The 26981-nt window shown below is 60.7% G+C and overlaps 2 protein-coding genes across 3 annotated transcripts; one reads left to right on the top strand and one right to left on the bottom strand.

Moving 5' to 3' along the window:
* Positions 1-1423: 1423 nt before the first annotated feature.
* Positions 1424-2684, top strand: MIEN1 (migration and invasion enhancer 1). Its single transcript, XM_062175301.1, has 4 exons — positions 1424-1560; positions 1678-1775; positions 2127-2203; positions 2284-2684. Exons 1-4 carry the CDS (start codon positions 1472-1474, stop codon positions 2365-2367), a joined length of 348 nt encoding a protein of 115 aa, XP_062031285.1. The 5' UTR covers positions 1424-1471; the 3' UTR covers positions 2368-2684.
* A 416-nt stretch (positions 2685-3100) lies between these two features.
* On the bottom strand, positions 3101-26061 carry ERBB2 (erb-b2 receptor tyrosine kinase 2). 2 transcript variants are annotated; one of them, XM_062175300.1, is made up of 27 exons: positions 25899-26061; positions 19828-19979; positions 18469-18682; positions 16942-17076; positions 16676-16744; positions 16436-16551; positions 16146-16287; positions 14968-15087; positions 14605-14731; positions 12112-12185; positions 11938-12028; positions 11585-11784; positions 11150-11282; positions 10979-11069; positions 10218-10378; positions 8493-8540; positions 7196-7334; positions 6977-7099; positions 6749-6847; positions 6324-6509; positions 6023-6178; positions 5831-5906; positions 5423-5569; positions 4966-5063; positions 4636-4824; positions 4140-4392; positions 3101-4035 (listed from the first exon to the last, which is right to left on the bottom strand). In XM_062175300.1, the coding sequence occupies exons 1-27, from the start codon at positions 25969-25971 to the stop codon at positions 3680-3682; spliced, it is 3768 nt and encodes a 1255-aa protein (XP_062031284.1). In that variant the 5' UTR covers positions 25972-26061; the 3' UTR covers positions 3101-3679. The 2 variants fall into 2 exon arrangements, with proteins under 2 accessions (XP_062031284.1, XP_062031282.1); XM_062175298.1 differs by lacking the exons at positions 11150-11282; positions 11585-11784 and having other exon boundaries at positions 25899-26041.
* Positions 26062-26981: the final 920 nt, after the last annotated feature.

Genomic DNA, 26981 nt, shown 5'->3' on the forward strand with positions numbered 1-26981 from the left:
ATGTCACAAGGCAGGCCCCAGCAATTTTTTAAAAAGTGAAACACAAGCTTACAGTCCAACCAGACAATTTGATTCCTAGGAATCCACTCAGGAGAAAGGAAACACACATCCATAGAAAGACACCCACATGACTGCTGATAGCGACGTTATCCAAATAGAAACTGAAAACCCCATGTCCATCAGTCGGTGAATAAACAAGATGCTATCTGGCTGGCACAGGTGTTGCAGCACAGCGGGTTAAGTCACTGCTTGAGGTACACACATTCCACATCACAGTACCTGGGACTGAGCCCCACCTCTGCTTCCAATCCAGCTTCCTGCTAATGTGCCTGGGAGGCAGCAGATAATGGCTCAAGGGTTCCTACCAGCCATGTGAGATACCTAGATGGAGTTCCTGGCTCCTGGCTTCCTTTTGACCTAGCCCTGGCAATTGCAGGCATTTAGAAAAAAATGAACCAGCAGATAGAAAGTCAATATCAGCCCCCACCACCATCACTCTGCCTCTGCCTTTCAAATAAATCTTTTTTTTTTTTGAATACTACTTAGTAATAAAAAGGAACAAAGTACTGTACATGCTACATGAATGGACGAACCTCAAAAAAACAAAAAAGATACTGAGCGAAAGAAGCCAGAAGCAAAAGACCCATACTGTATGATTCTATCTACAGGAAATATCCAGAAAAGGTAAATTTATAGACAGGAAGCAAATCAGCAGTTGCCTAGAACTGAATATAAACAGGTGGGCGGGACCTTATCAGCTTGATGGAAATATTCTGTAATTGGATTGTGGCAATGTTTGCACAACTCTGCAAATCACTGAACTGTTTATAAAGTAAGGGGTTAAAGGGGCACCACGCGTGGGTGACCTGGTAGGATACTGTGCGGTATCCAGGAAGCCAGGAGACGGTTAAGGACTTGAGCAGCCTCCATTCCCAGTACTAAAAAATGAGATAATGCCCCGCTCTCTAGGGAGGGGCTGCCAAGGCACAGCGGATGTGCAGGAGCTGGATGCAAATGACGCCCCTGGGGAGTTAGCCTCTCCTCCCCCCGCCGTCTAAGGGCCTCCAGTGCAGGGAAAAGCAGTCACACAAGACTGGAAAAGTGCCATCAGCCTGTGAGTGAAAAACGGTGACTGTCACCACCAGCCGCCCCCAGCCCAAGCAGCTTGCCCACCGCTTTCTCCGCCTTTTGTATGGAAAGCTCTTTGCAGTTTACGATATTTCATCCGATTAAGGAAAGCCATGAAGCTGTGAGCAGCGGGCGATCAGCGAAGGTCTGGACCTCGTCTGCCCAGCCTCGGCCCCGGACGCAAGCTCTCCCGCGGCGGCGCAGGGTTAAGGCCCAACAGCGGCCGCGGCCTGCAGGGGGCGCCCAGACGCGACGCGCGGCCCCGCCCCTCAGCCACGCCCCGTCACGTGCCCACCGCGTCGCGTCACACCCGGAAGCGGCGGCCGGAGCGGAGCCGGCAGCGATGAGCGGGGAACCGGGGCCGACGTCCGCAGCGCCCTCTCCCGGGGAGGTGGAACCGGGCAGTGGGGTTCGCATCGTGGTGGAGTACTGGTGAGCGGCTCCGGCTCGAAGGGTCCCCTCCGCCCCCCAGCCTGGGCGGGTCGAAGGTGGGTCTAGCGGAGGCCCCTCCCCCAGAGCCCCGGCGCACTCGGCATCTCTTCTCCCCAGTGAGCCCTGCGGCTTCGAGGCGACCTACCTGGAGCTGGCCAGTGCCGTGAAGGAGCAGTATCCGGGCATCGAGATTGAGTCGCGCCTGGGGGGTACAGGTGAGGCCCGCAGAACACCTGCTGAGTCAGTCCGCTTTAATGCCAGCCCTGCTGTATTTTCTAGCTGTGACACTGGCTGCTTTGCCCAGCGGTGTGCATACACGAGGCCCCTGCCATAGGTGAGGGGGTCGCAGATAAGGACTACGGAGAAAAACCGGTTCGGCTTGAAACGGTGCAGGGTTGGAGGAGAGGGGACGCTTTTTTGAATGCTAAAGATCCCCGAGTGGTCCAAGGTTGGGGAGGACTTAAGGAGCTACAGATGAGTCACTAATGGGGCTGATGGACTTTGGTATAAACCCCCACCACCACCTCTGTCCCCAGCAAAGCACTGCTTCATTTCTTTCACACCAGGGGCCTTTGAGATCGAGATCAATGGACAGCTGGTGTTCTCCAAGCTAGAGAATGGGGGCTTTCCTTATGAGAAAGATGTGAGTATTCCTAGGGCCAGGGGGACACCGGTCACCCTTGCCCACCGACTGCATCACCTGTTCACATCTCTGCCTGCTAGCTCATTGAGGCGATCCGGAGAGCCAGCAATGGAGAACCCCTAGAAAAGATCACCAACAGCCGGCCGCCCTGCACCATCCTGTGAGCACCTGCGGTTCCGGGGGCCACTGGGAGCTCCCCCACCTTTCCCCTGACTGCTCTCCTGGCGTCCGCTCTGCCCCTTTGGATACAAGGAGGGAGTAAAGGCTCAAGGGGTCTTGAGAGCAGGAGAGAGACGCTCGCTGTGGACACGAGGTCATCGCCCCTTTCCAGGAGCGGAGCCCAGGCCCGGCCCCAGCCTGGCAGCACCTGTCAGATGGCACGGTAGATCTTATTTACTCCCCCTCCCCCACAGCCCTGGGCCGGGTCAGCTATGGGCAATAAAGAGGCACTACAGACACCTGTGCCAGGGAGCGTGCGTTTACATTCAGCCTTGGGAGCAAGCGCTGGGGTGCAGAGGGCAGCTGGGCCTTTGTACCACCTGGTGGGTGGGCTTTTTCTTGGGAAACTGAGTAACACAGTAGATACTGCCTTCCCCCCCCCCCCATCATCCACTCCCCTCACCCAGAAGCAGAAAACCGCCCCATTCTGGTGGGTGGCCTGAGCAGTTAGTTTGTCCTAAGCAAGAATCATTGGGTTGTCAGAGGGTCTTCGGATCAGAATCCCAACTGTCCGATGCCCCCCATCCAAAAGCCAGGCTCCAGGACAGCAGCAGGCTCCTGGCCCGTCCTTGCTTTCTCAAGACTTGCAGCCACGCCCACCAGGAAGAGAGGAGCTGTCGGGTGAGCAGCAGCCATGGCACAGAGCATCACCCCCACCCGGCATGAGCTAGCGTCAGCTGTTTTCCAAAATATATTTGCAAGTGGAGAAAGTGGGTGTGGAGGGAGGACCCCCTCCCCCCAACCGCAGTGACCCCCTCCTCCATACAACTCCCCCTGTTCCCTGGGTCCTTATTTCATCTTAAAAAAAAAAAAGTAAAAACAAAACAAGAAAAGCACTCTGTACAAGGATGGGATCTGGCCGCTGGTGCCGGCCCCTTCTCCCCGGGGCAGCACCGAGCCTGAGGGAGAGCCTGGATGGGTGGCTCTTGTCTGGCACACGCCCCTCCTGGGCCCAGCTTCGCTCAGTCCTGTGGTGCCAAGCTGCTGCCTCGCGTGAGGAGACTGTCTCTGTGGCCCCCTGCACCCCAGGATCTGGGGGGGGGGGGCTCCAGTCCACCAGCACTGCCCAAGGCGGGCCCTTCTCAGCCACCTGGAACTCAGCAGGCCGGGAGCTCCTCAGCACGGGCTCCTGGCATGGCGCAGGCTGCCCTGGGTGTGGTCCAGGGCCCTGTCCTTGCCTCCTTGTGATGCGGGCAGAAGTCAGGGCTCCCCACTCCCTGAGGGCACAGCAGGGCTTCGGCACACTCGGCCTGTGGCTCACACCGGCACGTCCAGGCCCAGGTACTCGGGGTTCTCTGCCGTAGGGGTCCCTTCAAAGGTGCTGGGTGGGGACCCCCGCTCTGCTGGGTCCTGGTCCCAATAATAGAGGTTGTCAAAGGCTGGGCTGAAGGCAGGAGGAGAGTGGGGCTGAGGGGCAGCCCCTCCCCGGGGTGCCAAGTACTCGGGGTTCTCCACGGCACCCCCAAAGGCAAAAACGTCTTTGACAACCCCATTCTTCCCGGGGGAGAGAGTCTTGGGCCTTTCCAGAGTGGCCCCGGCTGGTTGGGCAGGCGGTGCAGGGCCCTCCAGGGGTGAGGGGGGCTGCGGCCGGACCTCTGGCTGGTTCACATACTCTGAAAGGGTAAGCAAGAGAGGACTCAAGAGAGGATCCCAGGTGCGCCCCAGCGTCTCCCCGCCCCCACTGCCCAGTCTCTCCACTCAGGCCTAGAATCCATACCGGGCTGGGGGCTGCAGGTCAGGGGGGCAACGTAGCCGTCAGTGTCCGGGGGCAGGGGTCCTGTGGGGTCCTCACTGTACCGTTGTAGAGGGTTGGGGTCGTGTGGCGGGAGGCTCTGCAGCCCCTTGGCTGCCCCCATCCCCAGGTCGCCATCGAATACGTCGGAGCCAGCCCCTTCTGAGGGGGCCAGTGGAGACCTGGGGGGCTCCTCTTCGGTGGGCTCCAGCCCCAACGGCAGCTCACCACCACCACTCTGGGGACAGGAGAGAAGGTCATGTCCTGGGGTGGAGACCCCGTGAGAAGTGACTGGGTCCCAGGGCATGACACAGTCGCCACAGAGAGGATGGGGTCATGGGTTGGAGGGCAGTAAGCGTCGGCCCCTAGGGAGGATGGGGTCTCCATGAGGGAGGGGGTGGGGGAACATCCAATGGGGACTTGGTTCCCTGGGGCGGAGTGGGGAGCAAGCACAGCCCACAGTGTGGACTGAGACACTGACCCGGGTGGACGAGCTGCGGTGCCTGCGGTGGGCTGTGCCCCCAGCGCCTGGAGCAGGCTCTGGGCAGAAGAAGCCCTGCTGGGGCACCAGGTACTCCTCAGCGTCCACCAGGTCCCCCATGTCGTCATCCTCCAGCAGTGAGCGGTAGAAGGTGCTGTCCAACGGGCTGGCGGGGCCCAGGTCCTCATTCTGGGGAGGAGGCAGGCACGGCGTGGCAGCCCCTCCCCAGCCCGGCTTCACAGAGGGCAAGAGGCGGGGGCTGGGCTTGGGGTCCTCATCCCCAACCCCTGCAGGAGAGGTGGGTCGGGACAGGGCAGGAAGGCCCAGTACCTGGATCACCACAAAGCGCTGGGGGTCCCTGGCCATACGGGAGAATTCAGTCACCAACTCCCGGAATCTGGGCCGGCATTCCGAGTCTATCATCCAACCTGGGGCAGGAGCAAGCTCAGTGTCCCGGTCCCGGTTCCCCCAGTGTGCTGGCTGCCTGCCTGGGAACCCCGACCCAGCTCCCCTCTGGTCCAGACAACCCTGACTGAGCCTGGCACCGGCTCTCTGGTCTGGAGCCAGGACCTCTGGGCACCCCTTCTAGGTTCCCCTTTTAACTTGCATGTAATTCCCCAGACTTCTATAGGAGGGATACCAGACGCTTTGGGGGCTCCTGTAACTATACCAAATCCCCTGGGCCCACAAACATCCGGTTCCCAGCTCCCTCCCAGTCCCCCATGAGCCCCTCCACCCAGGACCTCCCAGCCCGCCTCCAGGCAGCCAGCCCAGCTCGGCCACGCACATTTGACCATGATCATGTAGACGTCAATGGTGCAGATCGGGGGCTGGGGCAGCCGCTCCCCCTTCTCCAGCAGGTCAGGGATTTCCCGGGCTGGGATCCCATCGTAAGGTTTGGCCCCAAAAGTCATCAGCTCCCACACAGTCACCCCTAGGACAGAGACGGGGACCAGGGGGAGCTTCAGTGTCCTGAGCCCTGCAGCTCTGCCCAGCAGCCTGACACCGCCGTGCGGGTGGAGATGTGACGTCGAGGGTCCGGATCTACCCAGTCCTTCCCCAGTGCCTAGAAAGTGGGCACGGGCAGCCCTTGCCTCCCCCACAACACACACATGCACCCACTAAGGTTCCTCCTAGTCCTCCCCATCCCAGCACCCGCACAGGTCCTCATCCAGCCCCCCCCACTGCCACGCACCGTAGCTCCACACATCACTCTGGTGGGTGAACCGCCGGCGGAGAATGGACTCCAATGCCATCCACTTGATGGGCACCTGGGAGGGCAGAGGAGGAAGTCCTCCAATTGGATATGACGGGAGGCTGCCTTTCCCAGAGTTCTCCTGGGGCTGGGTCCCACCCCACCCTGCCTCAGCTTGCTCACGCCTCTGACCTTGCCCCCGTCCGCGTGGTACTCTGTCTCGTCAATGTCCAGCAGCCGAGCCAGCCCGAAGTCTGTGATCTTGACGTGGTTGGGGCTCTTGACCAGCACATTCCGTGCAGCCAGGTCCCTGTGCACGAGCCGCACGTCTTCCAAGTAGCTCATCCCCTGCAATGGGAGGCACTGGTGTGGGCCTCTGCGTGGGGCTTGGCCTGGCCCCACGCCCAGGAAATGCACCCACCCTAGCCCTGTGGAGAAAGGGTCTTGCTCCCCAGAGGCCCACAGAGCCCAGGCTCCGCCCCTAAGTGCATACCTTGGCAATTTGCACACACCAGTTCAGTAGGTCCTGGGAGCCCAGGCGCCCGCGGTGTTCACGGACATGGTCCAGGAGGCAGCCATAGGGCATCAGCTGTGTCACCAGCTGCACCGTGGACGTCAAGCAGATGCCCAGGAGGCGGGACACGTAGGGGGAGCCCACCCCTGCCATCACATATGCTTCCTGGGGGCCAAAAAATTGTCAGAGACCACAGACCCCAGCCCCAACTGCCTCCCATGACTGGGGACCCTCACCCTGCCAACCCCAACCATCACAAAACACAGCCACGGACCACAGACAGGGGGTGTTGAGTTGAGGTTTGGGAGTCCCATCACCCCAGACACCAGTGCAGAAAGATCAGAGCCCCGCCCTACAGCCAGGGTGTGTCCCCATCGCCCGATGTGAGGGGAGCAGGGGCTTACGTCCAGGATCTCTTTGTTGGCTTTAGGAGATGTGTTTTCCCGCAACACTTTGATGGCCACTGGGATTTTCACATTCTCCCCATCGGGGATCCAGATGCCCTGAACAGAAAAACGCAGCTGTGAGCAGGGGTCGGATCAGCCCCACCCATCTCCCTGGGAGCCCTTCCCCTCCCCCACACCCCTGCAGGGATAGCCCCACCCCGGGGACCACCCACCCCAGCTCCTGACCTTGTAGACTGTGCCAAAAGCTCCTGATCCAAGCACCTTCACCTTCCTCAGCTCCGTCTCCTTCAGGATCCGCATCTGAGCCTGGTTGGGCATCGCTCCGCTGGGTGTTAGTGGCTCCACCAGCTGTGGGGCGGAGGTGCAGCTCAGTGCTGGGGCCGGGGCTGGGGCCCAGCCTCAGGCCAGCAGCGGTGGGGGACAGGGGGCCCTGGGCCGGCTCACCTCCGTTTCCTGCAGCAGCCTCCGCATCGTGTACTTCCGGATCTTCTGCCGCCTTCGCTTGATGAAGATCCCAAGGACTGACCCCATGACCACGACCAGCAGAATGCCCACCACAGCAGCGATGATGGACGTGACAGGGCTGGGGGTGGGAGCCAGGGTCAGGGAGGGGGCCACTCGGGCAAGGGGACACAGGGCCCCTGGGGAGGGACACGACAGCCCCTAGCATTGGGAAGGCTGGCCACAGGCTCTGACCCTCTCTTCCCTACCCGAAAACCTGCCGTGGCTCCCCACTGCCTCCACAATGAATCCAAACTCCCTGCTGGCCTTTCCAAGCCCTCTCGGTCAGGTCCGGTATTCCTGCCCTTGGCCATAGCTCAGGGCTTTACAATTTCAAGGCAGCTGAATCCCCAGGGAGCTTGTTAATATGCACAGTTGTGGAGCCAGGCCCCTCCCTGGGATTCTGATCCTCATGTGGGGTGGGGCCCAGGAATGTGCACCCAGCCAATTTGCTGTAGCACCAAACCGTGTTTCACTCTCGGTCAGTCCCAGCCCGGGCACTCGCCCGTCCTCCTGCTTGGACCACCACTTCTCCACGGGCCCACCTCCAAGACTCAGCTCATCCTGGATGGAGCCTCTGGATGTCGACCCAACACTCTGGTCACCCTTGTCCCTGTGCTGGCCCACCTGCCCACCCTCGCCCCTCTCAGCCAGGGTCTGGGGCAGAGCAAGCCTCGGAAGAATGCTGGCTGAATCTGTTCCTCCGAAAAGCCCCTCGCTGGGCGGACAACCACGTTCAGCTCAGCGGCCTGGTGGTCAAGGCCTCCGTGCTTCAGATCCAAACCCAAGCTGACTCTGACCTCCTCCCTTGCTCCCTCCCTGTGCACACAGCCCATCCCCACACCAGGACCTCGGCACACAGCCTGGATTTTCCTGCCGCCCCCCCCCCCCGCCCTGTCCCACCTAAATGCAAGAGAAATACCTGCCCCTCTTTCAAAGCCATCTCCTTGAGGCCTCCTGCCGTCTCCAGCTAAGACTCTGTCCTGTTTCCGTGCCAGTGCTGCAGCTCACCTTTCTCGCCCTACCCTGAGTCCCAGGGAAATGAACCAGGCTACTCCAGCGGGCAGGAACCGGGGTGGGGGTCTCAACCTTCTTCCCGCCCCCAGCACCCTGTGCAAGTGGGATCAGCAGTGTAAGAGTGGCCTGGGGAGGGACGTGGGTCACGAGATAACCCCTCCCTGCATGGGGGGGGCGGGGGTGCGGCTGGGGAGACAGGGGCACCGGGAGGAGACCTGCTAACCTGGCTCTCTGCTCCGCGGGGCAGCCTTTGTCATCCAGGTCCACGCAGCTGCAGGAGAAGAGAGTCCCATTAACAACTTAAGGAACCACCCTTCAGGGTTCCCCCCGCCTCATCACAAACCTTGGGGGTGAGTGGAACCGGGTTACTCTCCCCATGTGACAAAGGTAGAACTGGGGCACAAGGTCACTCTGTTCCATCTTTCGCACTGAGAAGCGATTCCTTCTCCAGCCGGGAACCCACATCCTCTGCTCCCTGCACCACCCCACGGTGCTGGAAAGTGCAGCTGCTGCCTCCACAGAGCACGGTCCAACACTCCCCACGGCCCCACACGCCTCCCTCGGCCCAGCCCCGAAACTGCCTGCACCTGCTGAGGGGACCACATACGCTCACATGCACACGACAAACAAAAGGAAACAAGCTCACTAGCCCGCAAACAGGGTCACAGATGGAGTCTCTTTGAAAAGGACACAGATCCACACGCACTCATGGACAGGTGACCTAAGACAGGAAAGCACAGGGCAGGCCTGGGGGAGGGAGGGAGGGAGAAGTGAGTGCGGGTGCTCCACGGCCCAGTGGGGTGATGCCTACAGCTCACATAGGAAAGGAGCTTGGAAGTCCCAAACAAAAGAAACAGTAAGGGTCGGAGCTGTGGCTCAGTGGGTTAAGCTGCTGCCTGCCTGTGGCGCTGGCATCCCATCAAGTGAGCCGCGGCGCCGGCCCTGCTCCACTTCTAATCCAGACGCCTGTTAATGCACCTGGGAATGCAGAGGAAGATGGCTCAAGTGCTTGGGCCCCCTGCACCCAAGGAGACCTGGGTGAGTGAAGCTCCTGGCTTCAGTGTGAGTCAGCCCCAGCTGTTGTGGCCATTTGGGGAGTGAACCAGCGGATGGAGGATCTCTCTCTCCTCTCTCTCTGCCTTTCAAATAAATAAATAAATCTTTAAAAATAAAGATTTTAAAAAGATATGGAGATGAAAATGCTAATTACCTGGATTTGATCAAGACACATTGTCTACACGTATGGAAATGATACACTGTATCCCCTAAGTATGTACAATTATTGTGTGTGAACTGGAAATGAAAAATGCCAAAAAAGGAAGCAGGTGTTTGGCCTAAAGTTAAGACCTGGGTTAAAATGCCTGTGTCCTGGGGCCAGCGCTGTGACAGCGGGTAAAGCTGCTGCCCGCAGTGCCAGCATCCCATATAGGCACTGGTTCAAGTCCCGGCTGCTCTACTTCTGATCTAGCTCTCTGTTATAGCCTGGGAAAGCAGTAGAAGGTTGCCCAAGTCCTTGGGCCCCTGCGCCCACGTGGGAGACCTGGAAGAAGCTCCTGGCTCCTGGCTTCAGATCAGCCCAGCTCCAGCTAGTGCAGCCATTTGGGGAGTGAACCAGTGGATGGAAGACACCTCTCTCTCTGTCTCCCTCTTTCTGTTTGTAAGTCTGCCTCTCAAATAAATAAATCTTAAAAAAAAAAAATATGCACAGATAAAAACACCTGGAGGGAAAATATTCTAAACTGTTAACAGAGGAACAGAACTGCTGGCGACATTCATTTGTATTTAATGCTTCCGTTTAAAATTTCTAACATGTTACATGTGTGATTAGAAAGCCAAAGAGTGGAAAAGTTAAGAGTCTCAGGGAGTTGTCCCCCTTTTACAGTAAGAGCCCCTGAGAGGCTCCTGACCTACAAACCCTCCCTTCTGCAGAAAAGGCCCCCAGACTCACGCATGGGTGCAGTTGATGGGGCACGGCTGGCATGTGCCTTCCTCATCCGGGAACTTCCAGACGGGCATGTAGGACAGGTCGGGTTTCACCCCACTGGGGCAGCGAGCCACGCAGGAGGGAGGGTCCTTGTAGTGGGCACAGGCCACACACTGGTCGGCCTCCTGCGCGGGGAGGAAGGGGTGGTGGGAGGCTGGCACTGACGTGCCCAGGACAGCAGGAGCAGGCTCTGGGTCCCTTCTCCGCTTCCTACAGCCTCCCACAGGCGCCGCTGTTTCCCTTGCTCGGAGACAAACAGCCCTGGGCATCCCCCGTCTCTGGGCACCCCTCCCTCAGCAGCGCTCCTGCAGACTTGCTCTGAGCGACCGGGCGCCGCCCAGAGAGGTGGAACAGCGAGTGGCACCAGTGGCTATTATGGAGACGGCCTTTGCAGTGCTTGGGCACTTTGCCAAACCCTGCTCCATTTCATTCTCACCACGCCCCAACGAGGTAGTTCCTACTAGAACACTCACTTCAGACAGCATAAAAACAAGACTGGAAGCAGGGCCTGGAACTGAGTCCAGGGAGCTGAAGCCCAAGCCCACGGGTCTAACCACCTGAGCCCAGTCACAGCCAAGAACCCTGGGGATCTCCAGGGTCCCTGCACCCCGCCTCCCTCTCCTGCTACTGTCCTGCCATCCAGACTGAGCTGTGCACCCTGCAGCTCCGTGCCCCTGCCAGGCCCCGAGACCCCGCCCCTCACCCCGAGCCCAGCCGCATCTCACCGATCCAAAGCAGGTGACTGAGCCATTCTGGGGCTGACACTCGGGGTGACACGGCAGACAGTGCCTGTCACTGACATACTCCCTGGGGAGCCTGAGAGGAGGGACAGGTGGTGAGGGGTCTGCGAGGAGCCCCGTGCACCCCTCCGGCCGCCCCTCCTCCAGCCCGCATACCCCTGTAGCACTCGGCATTCCTCCACGCACTCCTGGCCCCGAAGGAACTGGCTGCAGTTGACGCACTGGGTGGGCCCCGGCCCCCAGCAGTGCCCATGGGCGCACAGCGGGTAGCAGGCCTGGCCCTTGCCCGCTGCAGTGAAGAGGAAGGGGCCAGGAGGAACTCAGGGCAGGCCCCGGGTCCAAATGAACCAGGGGAAGGGGCTGTGAGCGTGGGGACAAGTGCCGGGCTTAGCAAGGAGGGAGGCCGTGTGAGAGAGCAAAGACAGAGGGAAGGGAGAAGGCGGCACTCAGGCAGCGTGGCAGGGCCCAGCAAGAAGCGTGTCTAGAGGCCAAGCCAGAACCAGGTCAAGAGTGTTGCTCCAGAGGCAGGGCAGGCCCCAGGAAGCTGCTGCCAGGGGCCTGTGGTCCCTCGTGCACCGGGCTCCGTCTTACCGCACTCGTCCTCCGGCCGATTGCCACTGTGCAGCAGCGCCTGGTGCGGGTTCCGGAAGAGCTGCTCCCAGGGCACCGTGTGCACGAAGCAGAGGTGGGGGTTGCGGTGGATGAGGGCCAGGCCGCTGCCCAGCTCCCGCAGCGAGCGCAGCCCCAGCCAGCGGATGCCCAGGCCTTGCAGGGTCAGCGAGTAGGCGCCGCTATGGGAGCAGGAGGAGGAGCGCTTAGGGCCCGGTGCACATCTTCCCGCCAGCCTTTCCCTGCCTTCTCTGTCCCCAGCCGGGTCCCTGTGGAGTCCAGGGACTGCCCGCGCCCAGCGCATCCCACGGGGACCCCTCCTCCCCGGTGCTCACTCATGCAGAACTCGTCCCCGGATGACTTGAAGGTTCTGGAAGACGCTGAGATCCGGCAGGCTGTCTGGCCAGGCCGCAATGTACAGGTAACCTGCAGGAAGCAGGTGAGGCTGGAGGGGTGGGGACAGGGCCAGGACCCCCCAGTCTCTGCAGAGCAGGATGCAGACAGCCCACCTGTTATCTCCTCCAGGGTCCCAAACACTGTGAGCTGCTCAGGCAGGAGGGGGGCGGTGGCAGAGGCTGGGTCCCTAGGAGGATCAGGGGAGGAGTCAGTGCCAGGAAGGGGGTGGACATGACCCCCACATGGGTCCCTACCCTGCCCCCAAGTGGTGCCTTCACTTCAGCCCTCTGCCCAGGGAGCCCGGCTCTTCCCATCCCGGGCTTGCCTGGACTCTGCCTGGGCCGCACCCCTCGTAACAGTGTTTCTATCCCTGATCTGCAGCTCTTCCTTCCAGGAACGTGGTCCATAGCACCGGGAAGGCAGAACTGCTTCTAAGAGCAGGAGTGGAAAATAACCTAAACTCCCACCCGTACCTGGAGAAACTGCTGGAGAAACCCGGATTTAGCTACAGACTACAGAATGAAAGAGCGTCTCACTCAAACTCCGTCACCACTGCACGAGGCGGGGAGCGTCCCTGTGCCCCTATTTTACAGGTCGGCAAGCCGAGGCACAGCAAGGTGAAGAGCACAGAACTGGCCACGTGTGCTCTCAGCTGCCCCCCCCAACCAGCTGTGAAAGATGGAAGCAGGCTGGGGTGAGCGGTCCTGCCCGCTCTCGCAGTGAGGGGTTGGCTGTCCTCGCCCACGGTCCCACCCACAGGCTCCAGCCTCCCCAGCTACACGCGGGAAACAGAGCCTGCGCATGTGCGAACGGCCCCGCTGACCACGCACCAGTCGCCAACAACCAGAAAGGGGAGCAGAGAAACAAGCGTGGAAGGGAAGGTTCCTCTTTTAAACACATTTCTAACCGGAGCGTAATTCGCCGACAATGAAATGGACAGGGTCTGGGGTGCAGGTGGGAGTGTGCGCAGGCGCACTGACTCACGTATCCACCACCCGGCTCCCTGCACTCCAGGAACTTCCCTCGTGTCCCCTTCCAGGTCCCCAGCCCCGGGAACCACTGCTCTGCTTTCCCTCAGGCACGTGGGCTTGGCTGTCACCCAGCAGAATCAGACAGTGGGGACCTGTGTGATCCGAGGTCCGGGCCCTTCTGTCGCTGTGAACTTCCTTGTATTCATATAACAAGAATCTCTCTGTGGTATGAATATCTCCATTTTCAAATAATAGATCATATGTGTTTGTTTATAATGTCTACATTTGAAGTAAATGTGCCAAAATATTAAAATTTTTAAAAATCACGGGCCAGCGCTGTGGCGGAGCAGGTAAAAGCCACTGCCTGCAGTGCCAGAATCCCATATGGGCGCCAGTTCGAGTCCCGGCTGCTCCACTTCCAATCCAGCTCTCTGCTCTGGCCTGGGAAAGCAGTGGAAGATGACCCAAGTGTTTCCTGCACCCACATGGGAGATCCAGAAGAATCTCCTGGCTCCTGGCTTTGGATCGGCTCAGCTCTGGCTGTTGCAGCCATTTGGGGAGTGAACCATCAGGTGGAAGGCACTCCCCCTCTCTGCCTCTGCCTCTCCATAACTCTTTCAAATAAATAAAGAAGTCTTTAAAAAAATGTTTTTTCGGCCGGCGCCGTGGCTCAACAGGCTAATCCTCCGCCTTGCGGCGCCGGCACACCGGGTTCTAGTCCCGGTCGGGGCACCGATCCTGTCCCGGTGGCCCCTCTTCCAGGCCAGCTCTCTGCTGTGGCCAGGGAGTGCAGTGGAGGATGGCCCAAGTCCTTGGGCCCTGCACCCCATGAGAGACCAGGAGAAGCACCTGGCTCCTGCCATCGGAACAGCGTGGTGCGGCGGCCATTGGAGGGTGAACCAACGGCAAAAGGAAGGCCTTTCTCTCTGTCTCTCACTGTCCACTCTGCCTGTCAAATAAAAAAAAAAAGTTTTTTTTATTTGACAGGCAGTTAGACAGTGAGAGAGAGAGAAAGGTCTTCCTTCAGTTGGTTCACCCCCCAAATGGCCGTTACAGCCAGCACTGCGCCGATCTGAAGCCAGGAGCCAGGTGCTTCCTCCTGGTCTCCCCTGCAGGTGCAGGGCCCAAGCACTTGGGCCATCCTCCACTGCCTTCCCGGGCCACAGCAGAGAGCTGGACTGGAAGAGGAGCAACCGGGACTAGAACCCAGTGCCCATATGGGATGCCAGCACCACAGGCGGAGGATTAGCCAAGTAAGCCATGGCACCGGCCCCTAAAAATTTTTTTTTAATTAAAGAACAACATACACCGCCATGTGTTTCTATATTTATTTCCAACTTGAGGCTATTATGAATTAAGCTGCCATGAACTTAGAGGAAATTTTCCTTTATACAGATGCTTTGACCACCACCTAAGTCCAGGGTCATGGATAACATATTATTTGCAAAAAGTCATCACCCCCTTACCCCAGCCACACACACACACACACACACACTAACATCCCAGCTCTCTCTGGTCTCCTTTGCATTCCTGGCCTGCTTCCCACCCCCCAGCACCCCCTCCCCCGACATGCTGACACATCTGGGTCCTCAGGGCCCTCCGGCCGCCCTGACGCCACCTCAGGCGCACCCTTACCCTTCAAAGCTCTCTGGCAGAAACGCCAGGCTCCCAAAGATCTTCTTGCAGCCGGCAAACTCCTGGATGTTGGCACTCGTAACCGCCCGCACCTCCCGCAGGTGCTCCATGCCCAGGCCGTAGCACACTGCGGGACGGGGGCAGGTGATGAGGCGCCATCTCCGCCCCACCTGGGGTTCCCTCCTAGGGCCACAGGCCCCCTCCCGCACTGACAGGAGATACAGGGGCAACTTGTGGGGCTGGTCTCGGCAAGCCAGGGACAGAGACTGTGGGAGAATAGGGGTCCAAGGACAGAGGACAGAGCGGGCTGGGCCAGGCTGAGTGGGCAGAGAGGAGGCTGGCCTGGGGGCAGTGGCTGGGTACCTCGTGCACAGGGCTTGCTGCATTTCTCACACCGCTGTGTCCCGTCCTCAGCCGTCACCTCTTGGTTGTGCAGGGGACAGACCAAGGTGCAGGAGCCCACGTCCGTAGACAGGTAGTTGTCTGCGGAGATGAGGAAGACGCTTCCTGAGCAGCGGGCCCTCGCCCAGGTACAAGAGCCACGCCAAGGGGCCGGCGCTGTGGCGTAGTGGGTAAAACCGCTGCCTGCAACACCGGCATCCCATATGGGCACTGGTTTGAGTCCTGGCTGCTCCACTTCCAATCCGGCTCCCTGCTAAGGTACCTGGGAAAGCAGTGGAAGATGACCTAAGTAGTTGGGCCCCTGCACCCATGTGGGAGACCCGGATGAAGCTCCTGGCTCCTGGCTTCAGATCTGCCTCGCTCTAGCCATTGCAGCCACTGGAGAAGGGAGCCAGTGTATGGACTATTTCTGTCTTTCCCTCTCTCGCTCCGTAGTCCTGTCTTTCAAGTAAATAAATAAATCCCGTGCTCCTCCCGAGCACCGTGGGTCAGATCCCCGCTTTACGAAGAGGGAAACCGAAGCACTGAGCTATGGGAAGCACTCCGGGTCACTGTGCCCGTCCATGGAGGAGCCCGGATGCAAACCTAAATGGCCTGGCTCTCGGCATTGTCCTCTCACCCACCATGAGGCCGCACAGCCAGCACCCGAAGGCCCTCTCCTGTCTCCTGGAATGGGTGGAAAGGGATCCCCAGGTCCACCCCGTCTGTGCATGTCCATCAGTAGGCAGAGGAGTTGTTAACTGAAGCCCCAATCTATCCAGACTATAGAATAAAAACACATTATCACCAGGCGATGCGAAAGCTTGACAAACGTTAGCTCATTCCACCTTTGTCACCACAAGCTAGGGACCATTTGTGCCCCCATCTTACAGATGAGACAACCGAGGCACAGCAAAGAGAGGGCCGCAAGACTAGTAAGTCGGCCAGCCCGGTGCAAACCCAGCCAGTCGGGCTCCCGAGCCTGGGCTCCCAGCTGCCTCTCCTGCCTGCTGCCTGCCCCATAGCTTGGGAAGGAGGAGGCAGGTGGCGACGAGCGGTCGTGCCCAGCTCTGCACAGCGAGGGGCAGGCAGCCCCACACACGCTCCCAGCCACGAGAACCAACCTCCCCCGCAGATGCTGAAGCCCTCCCTGGACTCACAGGGACAGGTGGTCACGCAGCTGGCGCCGAAGGTGTAACGGCCCTCCGGGTTGGGCATGGACTCAAAGGTGTCCGTGTTGTAGGTGACCAGGGCCGGGCAGTGCAGCTCACAGATGCCACTGTGGTTGAAGTGCAGGCAGGCCTGGGGGCGGGCAGCTGGTGTCACTGGGTGGTTTTCCCTGGAGCGCCAGGGGCAAGGGGGCGTTACCAGGCAGGGTGCCCACCCCTTGCCCCCTGGGGTTGGGGAGGAGGGAGTGAGGCCCACTGGGCCCAGGCAGGAAGGCACGTACCAGGCAGTCGGAGTGCTTGGGGCCCGTGCAGCCGGCGGCGCACTGCTCATGGCAACAGTCCGTGGGCAGCTGGCCCTTGCAGCGGGCACAGCCTCCAGCACAAATGGTGCGTGTCACTGTCGGACAAGGGGCAGGGTAAGGGTGGGCGCCGGCCCAGGCACCAGGCCCCACACCGGCATCACCTTCTGGGAGGATGCTCTGGCTGCCCGCACCACCCACCCCGGGCCCCGCAGGACTCACGGCTCTGACAGTCCTCGGGGCTTTCTCCCCAGCAGCCGGAAGCTTGACAAGCTGGAGAACAGGGTGGGCCTGTGGGGAGGACCAGAGCGAGCAGTGAGAGATGGGGTGGCGCAGACAGCCGCGGAGACTAAAGCGAGGACACAGAGTGCGGCCAGAGCCGGCCGGGGACCGAGGGCGGCAGAACCAGAGGCACGTGGGGAAGCCGAGGGAGACACCAGGGGGCTGAGACAGGGTCAGGCGGGCAGGCGGGGAGAAGGATGGCTTACAGGTCCGGGCGCGGCTGGCATTTATCCGCGTGAGGGCCAGCTGGTTGTTTTTGTGGAAGATGTCCTGCCACAGAATCGTGTCCTGGTAGCAGAGCTGAGGGTTCCGCTGGATCAAGACCCCTCCCTTCAGGATCTCTGTGGGACAGGCAATCGTCAGGGGACCCTTCCCCCACCGTCTGTCACCTTCTGTCCTGTCTTGGGCCCTCCTGCCTCTCAGAGGGTGCAGGCATCTTAATCAGGCCCCAGACTCCCCGGAGAGCAGAGAAGTTAGCCTCCAGCCCCGCCATCACCTGGCCCCCACCCCACACTGGGAGCCAGGGAGCAGCAGGTTCTGGATGTCCACGTGGACCTGGACTCTCTCCTCTCCCCTCTACCTTGGGCACACTGTTTGGCTGTTAAGAGAGACTGGGGACGGGGGTTGCGGTGCAGTGGGGTAAGCTGCCACCTGGGACACCCACGTCCCGTATCAGAGGGCCCGGGATGGAGTTCTGCTTCCACTTCTGATCCGGCTTCCTGCTAATGCACCTGGGAGGCAGCTGGTGCTGGCTCAGGTACTCGGGTTCCTGACACCCGTGTGAGAGACCTGGATAGAGCTCCTGGCTCCTGGCTCCTGGCTTCAGCCTGGCCCAGCTCAGGCTGTTGCTCCTACTTAGGGAATGAATCAGAGAGAACATCTCTCTCTCTCTCTTTCTGCCTTTCAGATAAATAAATACATTTCTTTAAAAAAAAAAAAATGGGGCCAGCATTGTGACGTAACAAGTTAAGCTGCCGCCTGCAACACCAGCATCCCATTTGGGTACCAGTTCAAGTCCTGGCTGCTCCACTTCCTACCCAGCTCCCTGCTATGGCCTGGGAAAGCAGAGGAAGATGGCCGGAGTGCTTGGGCCCCTGCACCCATGTGGGAGACCCAGAGGAAGTTCCTGGCTGCTGGCTTCAGCCTGGCCCAGCCCTGGCCATTGCAGCCACTTGGGGAGTGACCAGCAGATGGAAGACCTCTCTCTCTCTCTCTGTCAACTCAGCCTTTCAAATAAATAAAATAAAAGAAAGAAGAGAGCCCAGGGAGTCTGGCTTTACCACTAACTGGCTGTATAGCCTTGAACAAGTCACTTATCTTCCAGAAGCCTCAGTTTCCCTGTCTGTAAAGCGAGAATAACTCTGAAGCTTTCCTTGCTGGATTCTCTGAACTGAGATCATGCAAAGCACCAGGCACCCAGAGCCTGGACCACGATCAGCTCCAGGCCCACCATGTACAGTTCCACAGGTTGCTCACTGCACATTTATACTCAGCTGAACGGGGCAAACACCCAGCCTGCCTTCTGATGATCGATGTGTGCACACTGGCACAAGCCGCCACTTCCTGGAAAGGAGGGAACTCTTTCTGTGGCCGGAGGGCACCACCCCTGGCTCTTCCTGCACCCACCCAGAGGAGGCGCCACCTCCAAATCACACAAAGCCTCTGCGTGGCGAGCGGGAGCCACGGGGAGCTCTGGAGAACGAGCAGAAACTTTCAGGGACAGCGAAGGCCACCTGTGAGGCTCCGAAGCCGCAGCTCCCGCAGGCCTCCCGGGGGGGCCCCCGCGGCTGGCGTGGCGTTGTCCTGCGGGTCTCCATTGTCCAGCACGGCCAGGGCGAAGCTGTCCTCAAAGAGCTGGGTACCTCGTATGATGCGCAGCCTCTGCAGCGGGATGTGCCGCACCTGGTTGTGGGCGATGAGCACGTAGCCCTGTACCTCGTGGATGTCCTGGGGGGGGAACAGGGCAGGGGAGGGGCTGAGTGGATGTCCTTGGGGGGGACAGGGCAGGGGAGGGGATGAGTGGATGTCCTGGGGGGGGCAGGGCAGGGGAGGGGCTGAGTGGATGTCCTTGGGGGGGACAGGGCAGGGGAGGGGATGAGTGGATGTCCTGGGGGGGGCAGGGCAGGGGAGGGGCTGAGTGGATGTCCTTGTGGGGGACAGGGCAGGGGAGGGGCTGAGTGGATGTCCTGGGGGGGGACAGGGCAGGGGAGGGGCTGAGTGGATGTCCTTGGGGGGGACAGGGCAGGGGAGGGGATGAGTGGATGTCCTGGGCGGGGACAGGGCAGGGGAGGGGCTGAGGCAGGTCTGGGGCCTAGGACACTGCCGGCCCTGTAAAAGCTCCTGCAGGCTACACTGCGCAGGGATCTTGGGCAAGACCCCCAGCCACAGAGCAGTCCCACACCCTCCTGTGTTAAACGGAAATCAAGGCCACTGTCATCTGACATCGCCAGTTCCTAGACGATCCAGAAAGGAAACGGGGAGAGGGGACACTAAGCTGTGAGCTCGAGCCCCACCCTCTCCGCATCTCGGTTTTCTCATCTGTGAAAAGGGGAGGACGCCTGGTCAGGATGAGGTCTGCTGTGACCCAGCAGGGCACGCGCCTCCCGCTCCAGGCGCTCCCCACGCTATCTCAGGTCTTTCTCTTTTGACCTTTGTGATGGGTCCCCAGCATGCCTGTTGCTCCCACTATACAGACAGGGAAGCTGAGGCCCAGGGCAGCTAAGGATTAGATCATATTCACACAGCACATGAGTGGCAGAAGTGGGCCTGGAACTCACCTCTCCCGCCACCCTCTCCACCACCATAGGTGGGAGAGGGACCGTGGCCCAGGCGGTCTGACAGAGGAGGTGGTCACGCTGGCCAGAGAGCACCAGTGTGGCAGAAGCACAGACGCATGCCACTCAGGGCCCCGGCCAGCTATGTGACACAGTGGAAGTCAACTGATTTTGTAATGGAATGGGTAGGAGTTAGACATCAGGAGGGACTTCCCGGCTAAGGAAGCACAGGGCAAGGCATCCTCTTCTACCGCCCACCTATAATCAGAGGACTCAGCCCAGCTGGAGGAGGGCCTGGCTGGGCTGCCCCGGCCTCACCTGCAGGAAGGAGAGACTGGCATTGGCGGGCAGGTAGGTGAGTTCCAGGTTCCCCTGCACCACCTGACAGCCCTGGTAGAGGTAGCGAAGCATGTCCAGGTGGGTCTCGGGACTGGCCGGGAACCGCAGCTTCATGTCTGTGCCGGTGCACACTGTGGGAGGGGGCACACAGGTCAGAGGATGCTGCCCTCCACACCCGCCCCCAGACGGGGAGGCAGCGCGGCTGCGAAAGCCCGCCTCCCACTTCCTGGCCCCTGCAGCGTCAACAGCAAAAAGCAGCTTTCGTGTCGGGAACAAGAGGCAAATCTGGGAAGAGGCTCCCTTCTGGCTGGGTCTGCCCTGGGCACCCAGAAGGGCCCTGTGTGCCGGCCCCAGGGGGCTTGCCCACCAAGAATGGCAAAGAAAGCTTCCCTTTGTCCCACAGGCACCAAGCAGGGCCAGGGGGTACAAAACCCCCAAGAGGCGATGATGAATCATGAAACCTCTGGGTACCCCCTGCCCCTTTCCCAAGCCAACAAACCCAGGGCATTTTCCCTAGGCCATTCTCACACACCCACACTGTCAACCTCCTGGCCAGTGCCAGCCGCCCCCACAGTGCCACCCAGCAAGTGGGGAAGGAGGGGCGGCGGGTGTCATAGCTGGGACATGGGGCAGCCCGGGCCCTGGGCGCTGCAGAGACCTCTAGAACTCCCCACCTCCCGACCCCACCCCCGGCAAAGAGAAGGCGCCTCAGACACCAGTATGGGCATCCGGACCCCAGCAGAAGATCCCGGGCCGGGGCGAGGCACGCTCTGCAGGTTCCTACGTTGGCACCCTCGCCCTTGCCACCTCCTCAGGGCAGGGCTCCAGAACCAGCTGGCAGAATCTATGCCATGAAACTCCTGCCACAGAGGCACGGCGTCAGCTCTGTGTACCTGCCCGGTGCCAACCAAGATGCACCGTCGCACCTGACCCCTCCTGGGCCTTAGCGTGGGGGTTCCTGAGACCAGAAGGAGCCGCTCAGCCCAGGGAATCGAGGGGGGGTGACCCTCCCCTGGTGAGCAGGGTGCCCCATGTCTGCCAGCGGCGGGGGTGCGGGGGAGACGAAAGTGCCCAGTTGAACTTGTTTTTCTGCTCCGGTGAGAACATGAATCACCTGGCGCGTCCTGCCCGGGAGCTTGGAGGGAGGCGGGCGGAGGGCACCGTCAGTTACACAGGCTCGCAGGTGCCTGAGCGGCCCAGAATTCCTGCTGGTCTCTGCTGCGCCTCCCAGGGACCAGAGCAGTGGGTTTGGGGGTCTGACGCCAGGGGCTCTCCTCTCCCAGCCACCTGCAGCTTAAGGTCAAGTCTTAGGGGGCGAGAAGATACCCACCCCCCGCTCCAAAGAGCCAGGGAAAGGCTGGCGGGGCAAGCCGGGAATCCCTCGGTGGCCTCCCAGTAATGCCCAGACTGCTCTCTGGTCCCTCCCCGCTGGGATCTCTCTCCCCTGGACACCAGGACAGGGGACTGCCAGGCCTCCCCACCCTTTGCCATTGCACCCCTCCCTTGCCCCAACCCTTCCCCCCAAAGACTCCCAAGAGAAACAGGAGCCGGGGGTGGGCGGCCAGGCCCAAAATAACGGCCGCTGCCGGGACCTCCCCCCGCCAGCAGCTTCAGCTGCTGCATAGACACAGCTGTCCCCAGGCCCAGGTCCCAGCTCTGGCCCAAGCTGGGGACAGGGACTGACAGGGCTGGGGCAGGGGCCCTCCCCATGTGGCGGTCCACTCCTTGTGGCTCTCCACCACCTGCAAGGAACACTAGCCAGGGCAGCCGGGCAACGAGTCAGCCACCACCATGGGAACCGCCACCTTGACCGGGCTGGGCACCTACTGCGCGCCCAGCAGGCACTCGGCGATCCTCACGACATCCTGGGGGCCGGGACTGCTATCCTACACAGAGGAAACAGGCTGGCAGGCGTGACACTGCCCCATGAGCGACAGGTCCTTCCGCTGCACACACGGCGTCAACAGTCACTCTCCTGATGCCACCGAGAACAGGCTCTAAGGCAGCGCAGGGGGCTGAGCGGCAGGGTCAGGGAGGGTGGCAGCCACGCCCCGCTAGCCAGTCTGTTTACCTGACTTGCTTGCGGCTGAATCGAGACTAAGACTCTCAAGTGTTTGCCGGCAGGTGGTAGAATTGGTACCCAGGGCCCGGGAGCTTGCAGGCTACACCCCTGCCAAGCTGCTGAGAAGGCCCACCTGGTGCCTCCCCTGCCTCCACCTCCATCCTACGGGCCCCTTCCCCACGCCCTTCAGTGACCCCCATACCCAGCCTTGCGTGGTGGAAGGTTCTAATGCCCACCAGGGACTCTTGGTCGCCAGGACACTGGTCCCTGAGCAGCCCCAAGCTCAGGGGCCAAGAGTGAGACAGGACCAGCCCAGAGCCAGCACTGGGCCCACGGATCAGGACTTGTGCCTGCTGAGTGAATACACCCAGTCTAGTCAAGAGTCTCGGGAGGCAGAGGGGCCAGGTGTGGTCTCGGTGCCCATCCCTCCGCGCAGAGCGGGGCATACTCCCTCCTGTCCCTCCTGCGGGACACTGGTGGTCAGGGTTTGGCCTCAGCCCCGGGCTCTCTGATGGGTTCTCTCCTCTCCCCCAGCCTTCAGCCCCAGCTGCTTCTCTTGCTCACAGCGTGAAAGCCAAGGCTTCCTTTGGTTTCCATGAGTACTACCAGGGAACTCCCTTCATCCCCAGACCCCTGGGGCCACAGCCAGGCCAGGGCTCACTCCTCACACACACCTGCAGGGTTTAGGCTGTCCTTAGACCAGAACCCTAGTGCAGCCACTCTCTCTGTGACCTTGTGAGGCCCTGCACCTGCAGGGCAGAAGCTCCCTGGGATTCATCTCCACACCTGTGATTTCCTTGGCACCCAGCGACTATTTCCTGGCCTAAACTGGGTCCTAACGACTCTTACTCCCTCCAAGCAGGTACAAGAGAGTTAAACGAGAGCTTGAATCCAGAGGCAGTCTGTAAACACGGCAAGTCTTTGTAAACAGAGCTGGGGCAACACAAACATTAGCTGTAATAATTCTCCCACTGCTTCAGAGCGCACACACCCCTCGCCCCTATCTCGCCTCTCTTCCCAAGGGTGAGGAGGGGAGGGGGTGGCCTAGCAGAAGTGGCACAGGAGTTTCCCCACAGGTGGAGGGCAGGAAGGGAGATCTCTTTCTAGACCATTCCATCACCCAGGGGCAGGCACATCTACCCTAGGTCCTGCCCCAGCCTCTGGACCCCCAGGCCTCCCCTCACCCACAGCCCTTAGCATCCCAGTGGCCTCCACACGCTTCTGCCCTAAGTCCCCTGTGATGAGAGGGCCCAGGAGGAAGGCAGGCGTGGGCTGGACAGGAAGGGAGAGGACTCCACAGCCGGGAGGGGACTTCAGGCCCTCCAGCTCAGCCCCATTTCCCCTAGCCAGGTTCGGAGGTTCAACCCAAAACAGAACAGCATCTCTATCCCTTTAGGCTAAGGTTTGGGTCAAGCCATTCCTGTTGTGTGGACCAAGTCCTTGGGTTCTCTGAACTTCAGTTTTCTTTTCTTTTCTTTTTTCTTTCTTTCTTTTTTTTTTTTTTTTTTTTTTTTTTTTTTTTTTTTTTGAGAAGCAGAGTGGATAGTGAGAGAGAGAGAGAGAGAAAGGTCTTCCTTTTGCCGTTGGTTCACCCTCCAATGGCCACCGTGGCCAGCGCATCGCGCTGATCTGAAGCCAGGAGCCAGGTGCTTCTCCTGGTCTCCCATGCGGGTGCAGGGACCAAGGACTTGGGCCATCCTCCACTGCACTCCCGGGCCATAGCAGAGAGCTGGCCTGGAAGAGGGGCAACCGGGATAGAATCTGGCGCCCCGACCGGGACTAGAACCCAGTGTGCCGGCGCCACAAGGCGGAGGATTAGCCTGTTAAGCCACGGCGCCGGCTTGAACTTCAGTTTCCCACCTGTGCCCCCGTCTCAGGATTGTTAGAGATGGAACGGAACCATCTGCAGATGAGCACCTGCCTACAGGAAGTGCACTGCAGGAGTACAGGTGATCTCAGTTCAGGAGAAAATGTGCATTGTATTTGACCTTGGAAGCCAAATATTTTTCTTTTTACATTTGAGCCTTTCTTTGCTATTGTTTTTTTCTTGGACATGAAAATGAACACTTTTAGTAGAAAGAGGGAAGGAGGCTCTAGGGAAGAGCACACTGGGATTAAAATATGAATGAACAATGGAAAGGATGCATTTGGCGCAATGTACAAATCTTGACCGCTGAAAGAGACCTCAGCAAAACCCTGGCCCCTGGGCCTCCCCTTCCAACATCCCTGCCCCAGCCCACAGCCCTGGGTAGAACCTGGTGGGACGTGCCTGCCTCTGTAACCATTCCCCATGCAACACACTCTGTGTCTCTCTGTAACTCAGCGTGAAGACCCGAGGAGGCCCCAGTCAAGAGGAGTCTACCCCAGCAATGCAGCCACTGCCTGCTCTGCTCCCAGGCAAGGAGAGGAGGGCGGCGGCTAGGCCTCAAGCCCAGCGGCCCCTCGCCATGGGCAGAGGTGAAGTTGCACGCCCAGGGAAGGAGGGAGGGAAGGACAGGGACCTCCCTCTGCAGCCACCTCCTGCTATTTACAACAGATCTGGCCCAGCACCTTGAGGGCGTTCCTGGAGAGGGCAGAGTTCAGCCTGCGTCCCCAAGTCATCAGGGAGACTGATGTTTGGCAACACAAGGCCCAGACACACAAACACAGACCATAACTCAGGACCACCTGGCACAGCCCCAGACACACACTGACAGCTCACAGACAATGTGGCAAGGCCCTGGCGAGGACCCGGGTGGGCACCACGGATGCATTGCCACCCACGGCTCCCCAGACTCCCTGACGGCCAGGGGCCACCTCACCCCGCTCCCACAGCACCCTCACCCAGGGATGCAGGGGGCAGCGGCCCCCACCGACGCAGGTGGACCCCAGTCACCATTTTCAATGTGCGGCTAAGGCTTGTGCTGCCCTGGGCCAGCTGAGAGCCCCACCACAGGCCAGCAGCCACCTCCCTCTTTGGGCCCCGTTTTTCACCTGCAACGTGGCCTCTGTTAGGAAGAGAAAGGAGGGAATGCATGCAAGACGCCACCCACAGCCCAGCAGTGTGTACTGGGCACAGAGTGTGTGTTAGCGACTGCGTGCGTGCAGAGGGACAGCTAGGTCGGGATACACACCTCTCCAAGCACCCTCCCCTTCCCCTCACAGCAGGAAGCAAAAAGACAGCACAAGCACCCGGCCCCTGGGATACCCCCATCTGGCCATAGCTGCCCCGATATGCCGCCCGTGGGACTCTCTAAGCCAGGAAACCCACCCTCGCCCCTCTCTGGTCCAGGCTCTCCAAAAGTCACAATGCACGCAGGCCCTGTAGGAACCGGCTCAAAACAAACCAGGGCCCCTCCCCCTCGCCCAGACCCCAGCGCCAGGGACGCGAGCAGCTCGCCAGGCCACTCTCCCCGGCCCGCGGGGCAGGTAGCTCTGCCCACCTCCCCCTTCACCCCCGGCCCCGCCTGAAGCCGGTACTCCAACGCGGGCGGCTGGAGGGGGCGGGGAGGGGGGAGGGGCAGGGCAGAGAGGACCCCCCCCCCCAAGGAATCCAGCCCAGTCCAGTCCGGAGGCGGAGGCTGCCAACTGGAAAGGCTTTGAGAAGGCTGGCGGGGGCTCGGCGCGGGGAAACACGCTCGCGCGCGCGCGCGCACACACTCCCACACCCACCCCGCAATCCACCTCGGCGAAAACTTTGGGCGCAATCTCAGAGAACTTTTCTGACAAGTCCCCGGAGCCCGCTGGGAGTCCGGCAAGCGCCCGGGCCCTAGAAAGGGGCGACCTCGAGCCGCTTCGGTGGGGGTCGCCCCCAACCCCGCCTCCACCTTCTCTCGCCCCCTCCCGGCCCGGGCGCCCCGCGCCGGGAGAGCCTGAACTTAACGAAACTTGGGCGAGGAGGGCTCGTCGGGCCCCTCGGCCCCCGCCAGCCTGGGGCTTCGGACCGGAGACCCAGGCTGCAGCGGGGGGGGGGCTTCGCTACCCCATCCCCTCCCCACGCCAGACCCACCTTGGGTGCCCGCGGTTCCAGGGGGCAAAAGGGCGAGGAGGAGCCCCCAGCGGTACCAGGCCGCCAGCTCCATGGTGCTCACTGCGGCTCCGGCCCCATGGCTCCGGCTGGACCAGGCTGGGAGGGCGCGGGGCTCGGCGCGGGGGGTGGGGGCCGGGCGCGCGGCTCCGGAAAGGGCCCCCGCGAGAAGGGGCGCGCGGCTGCGGGCGGGCGCTCCTCGTCTCTCGGCTCGCGATGGAGGGGAATCTCAGCTCCACAACTTCATTCTCGTACTTCCTCAAGCAATCCTCCTCCTCCACCACCTCCTCCTCCACCTCCTCCTCCTCCTCCTCCTCCTCCCGTGATTGGGAGCAGGCGCGCTCACGGCTCGCCCCCCCACCCCCGCCGCTGCATTCCAGCAAGTCTGGGAGTGGCAACTCCAGCTTCGCTTTCTCCCTCTCCCGGCGCAGGCCTGGGTGCGTCCGTGCCAGCGCCCGGACGCCGGGGTTGCCCGCAGCAGTCCTCACGCAGAGCCCGGCAGAGGGATCCCGCCGCCTGCCCCGGAGTGCGGGCGAATTCTCCAGGCTGCCACCCTCCAGTCTCTCCGAAGCCTCGGGTTAGATCTGCAACATTCCCGGGGAGTTTGCATCCTACCGCGTCCCGCGCTTGTTTGTTGTGGTATCGAATAATGGCTTGCCCGCCGGCGCACTCAAGTAAAACTGACGGCCCGGGAGCGGGGATGAGCTGGGGTCCAGGTGCGGCCTCCAGGAGCCCTTGGGACAGCTCCCCGGCTGTTGTAGGGATCTGGTCCGGGCTGAGAAGCAAGACCTGCACATTTGGGAGGGGACAGTGAAATCGGAGGCAGCAGGGCTTCAGTCCCTGGCCGAGCGTTCTTGTTTTCCGTAAGGCTACGCGCAGAGCCCAGTCCGTCCCAGGTTTGTTCCTCGCCTTTTCCCGGCCTGCTGAGCGCCACCCCTCCACCCTGCACCCATCCCGCCTGAATTCCGACCCCTACTCTTAAACCTCAGTGGTGGCAGTACGCCTGGAAAGAAGACCGATTTTTGCTGGAAGACAAAATACGACATGGGACATTTTATCCTAACA

Source organism: Lepus europaeus, chromosome 18 (genome assembly GCF_033115175.1).
Source record: "Lepus europaeus isolate LE1 chromosome 18, mLepTim1.pri, whole genome shotgun sequence".
In the NCBI taxonomy this organism is placed as follows: Eukaryota; Metazoa; Chordata; class Mammalia; order Lagomorpha; family Leporidae; genus Lepus; species Lepus europaeus.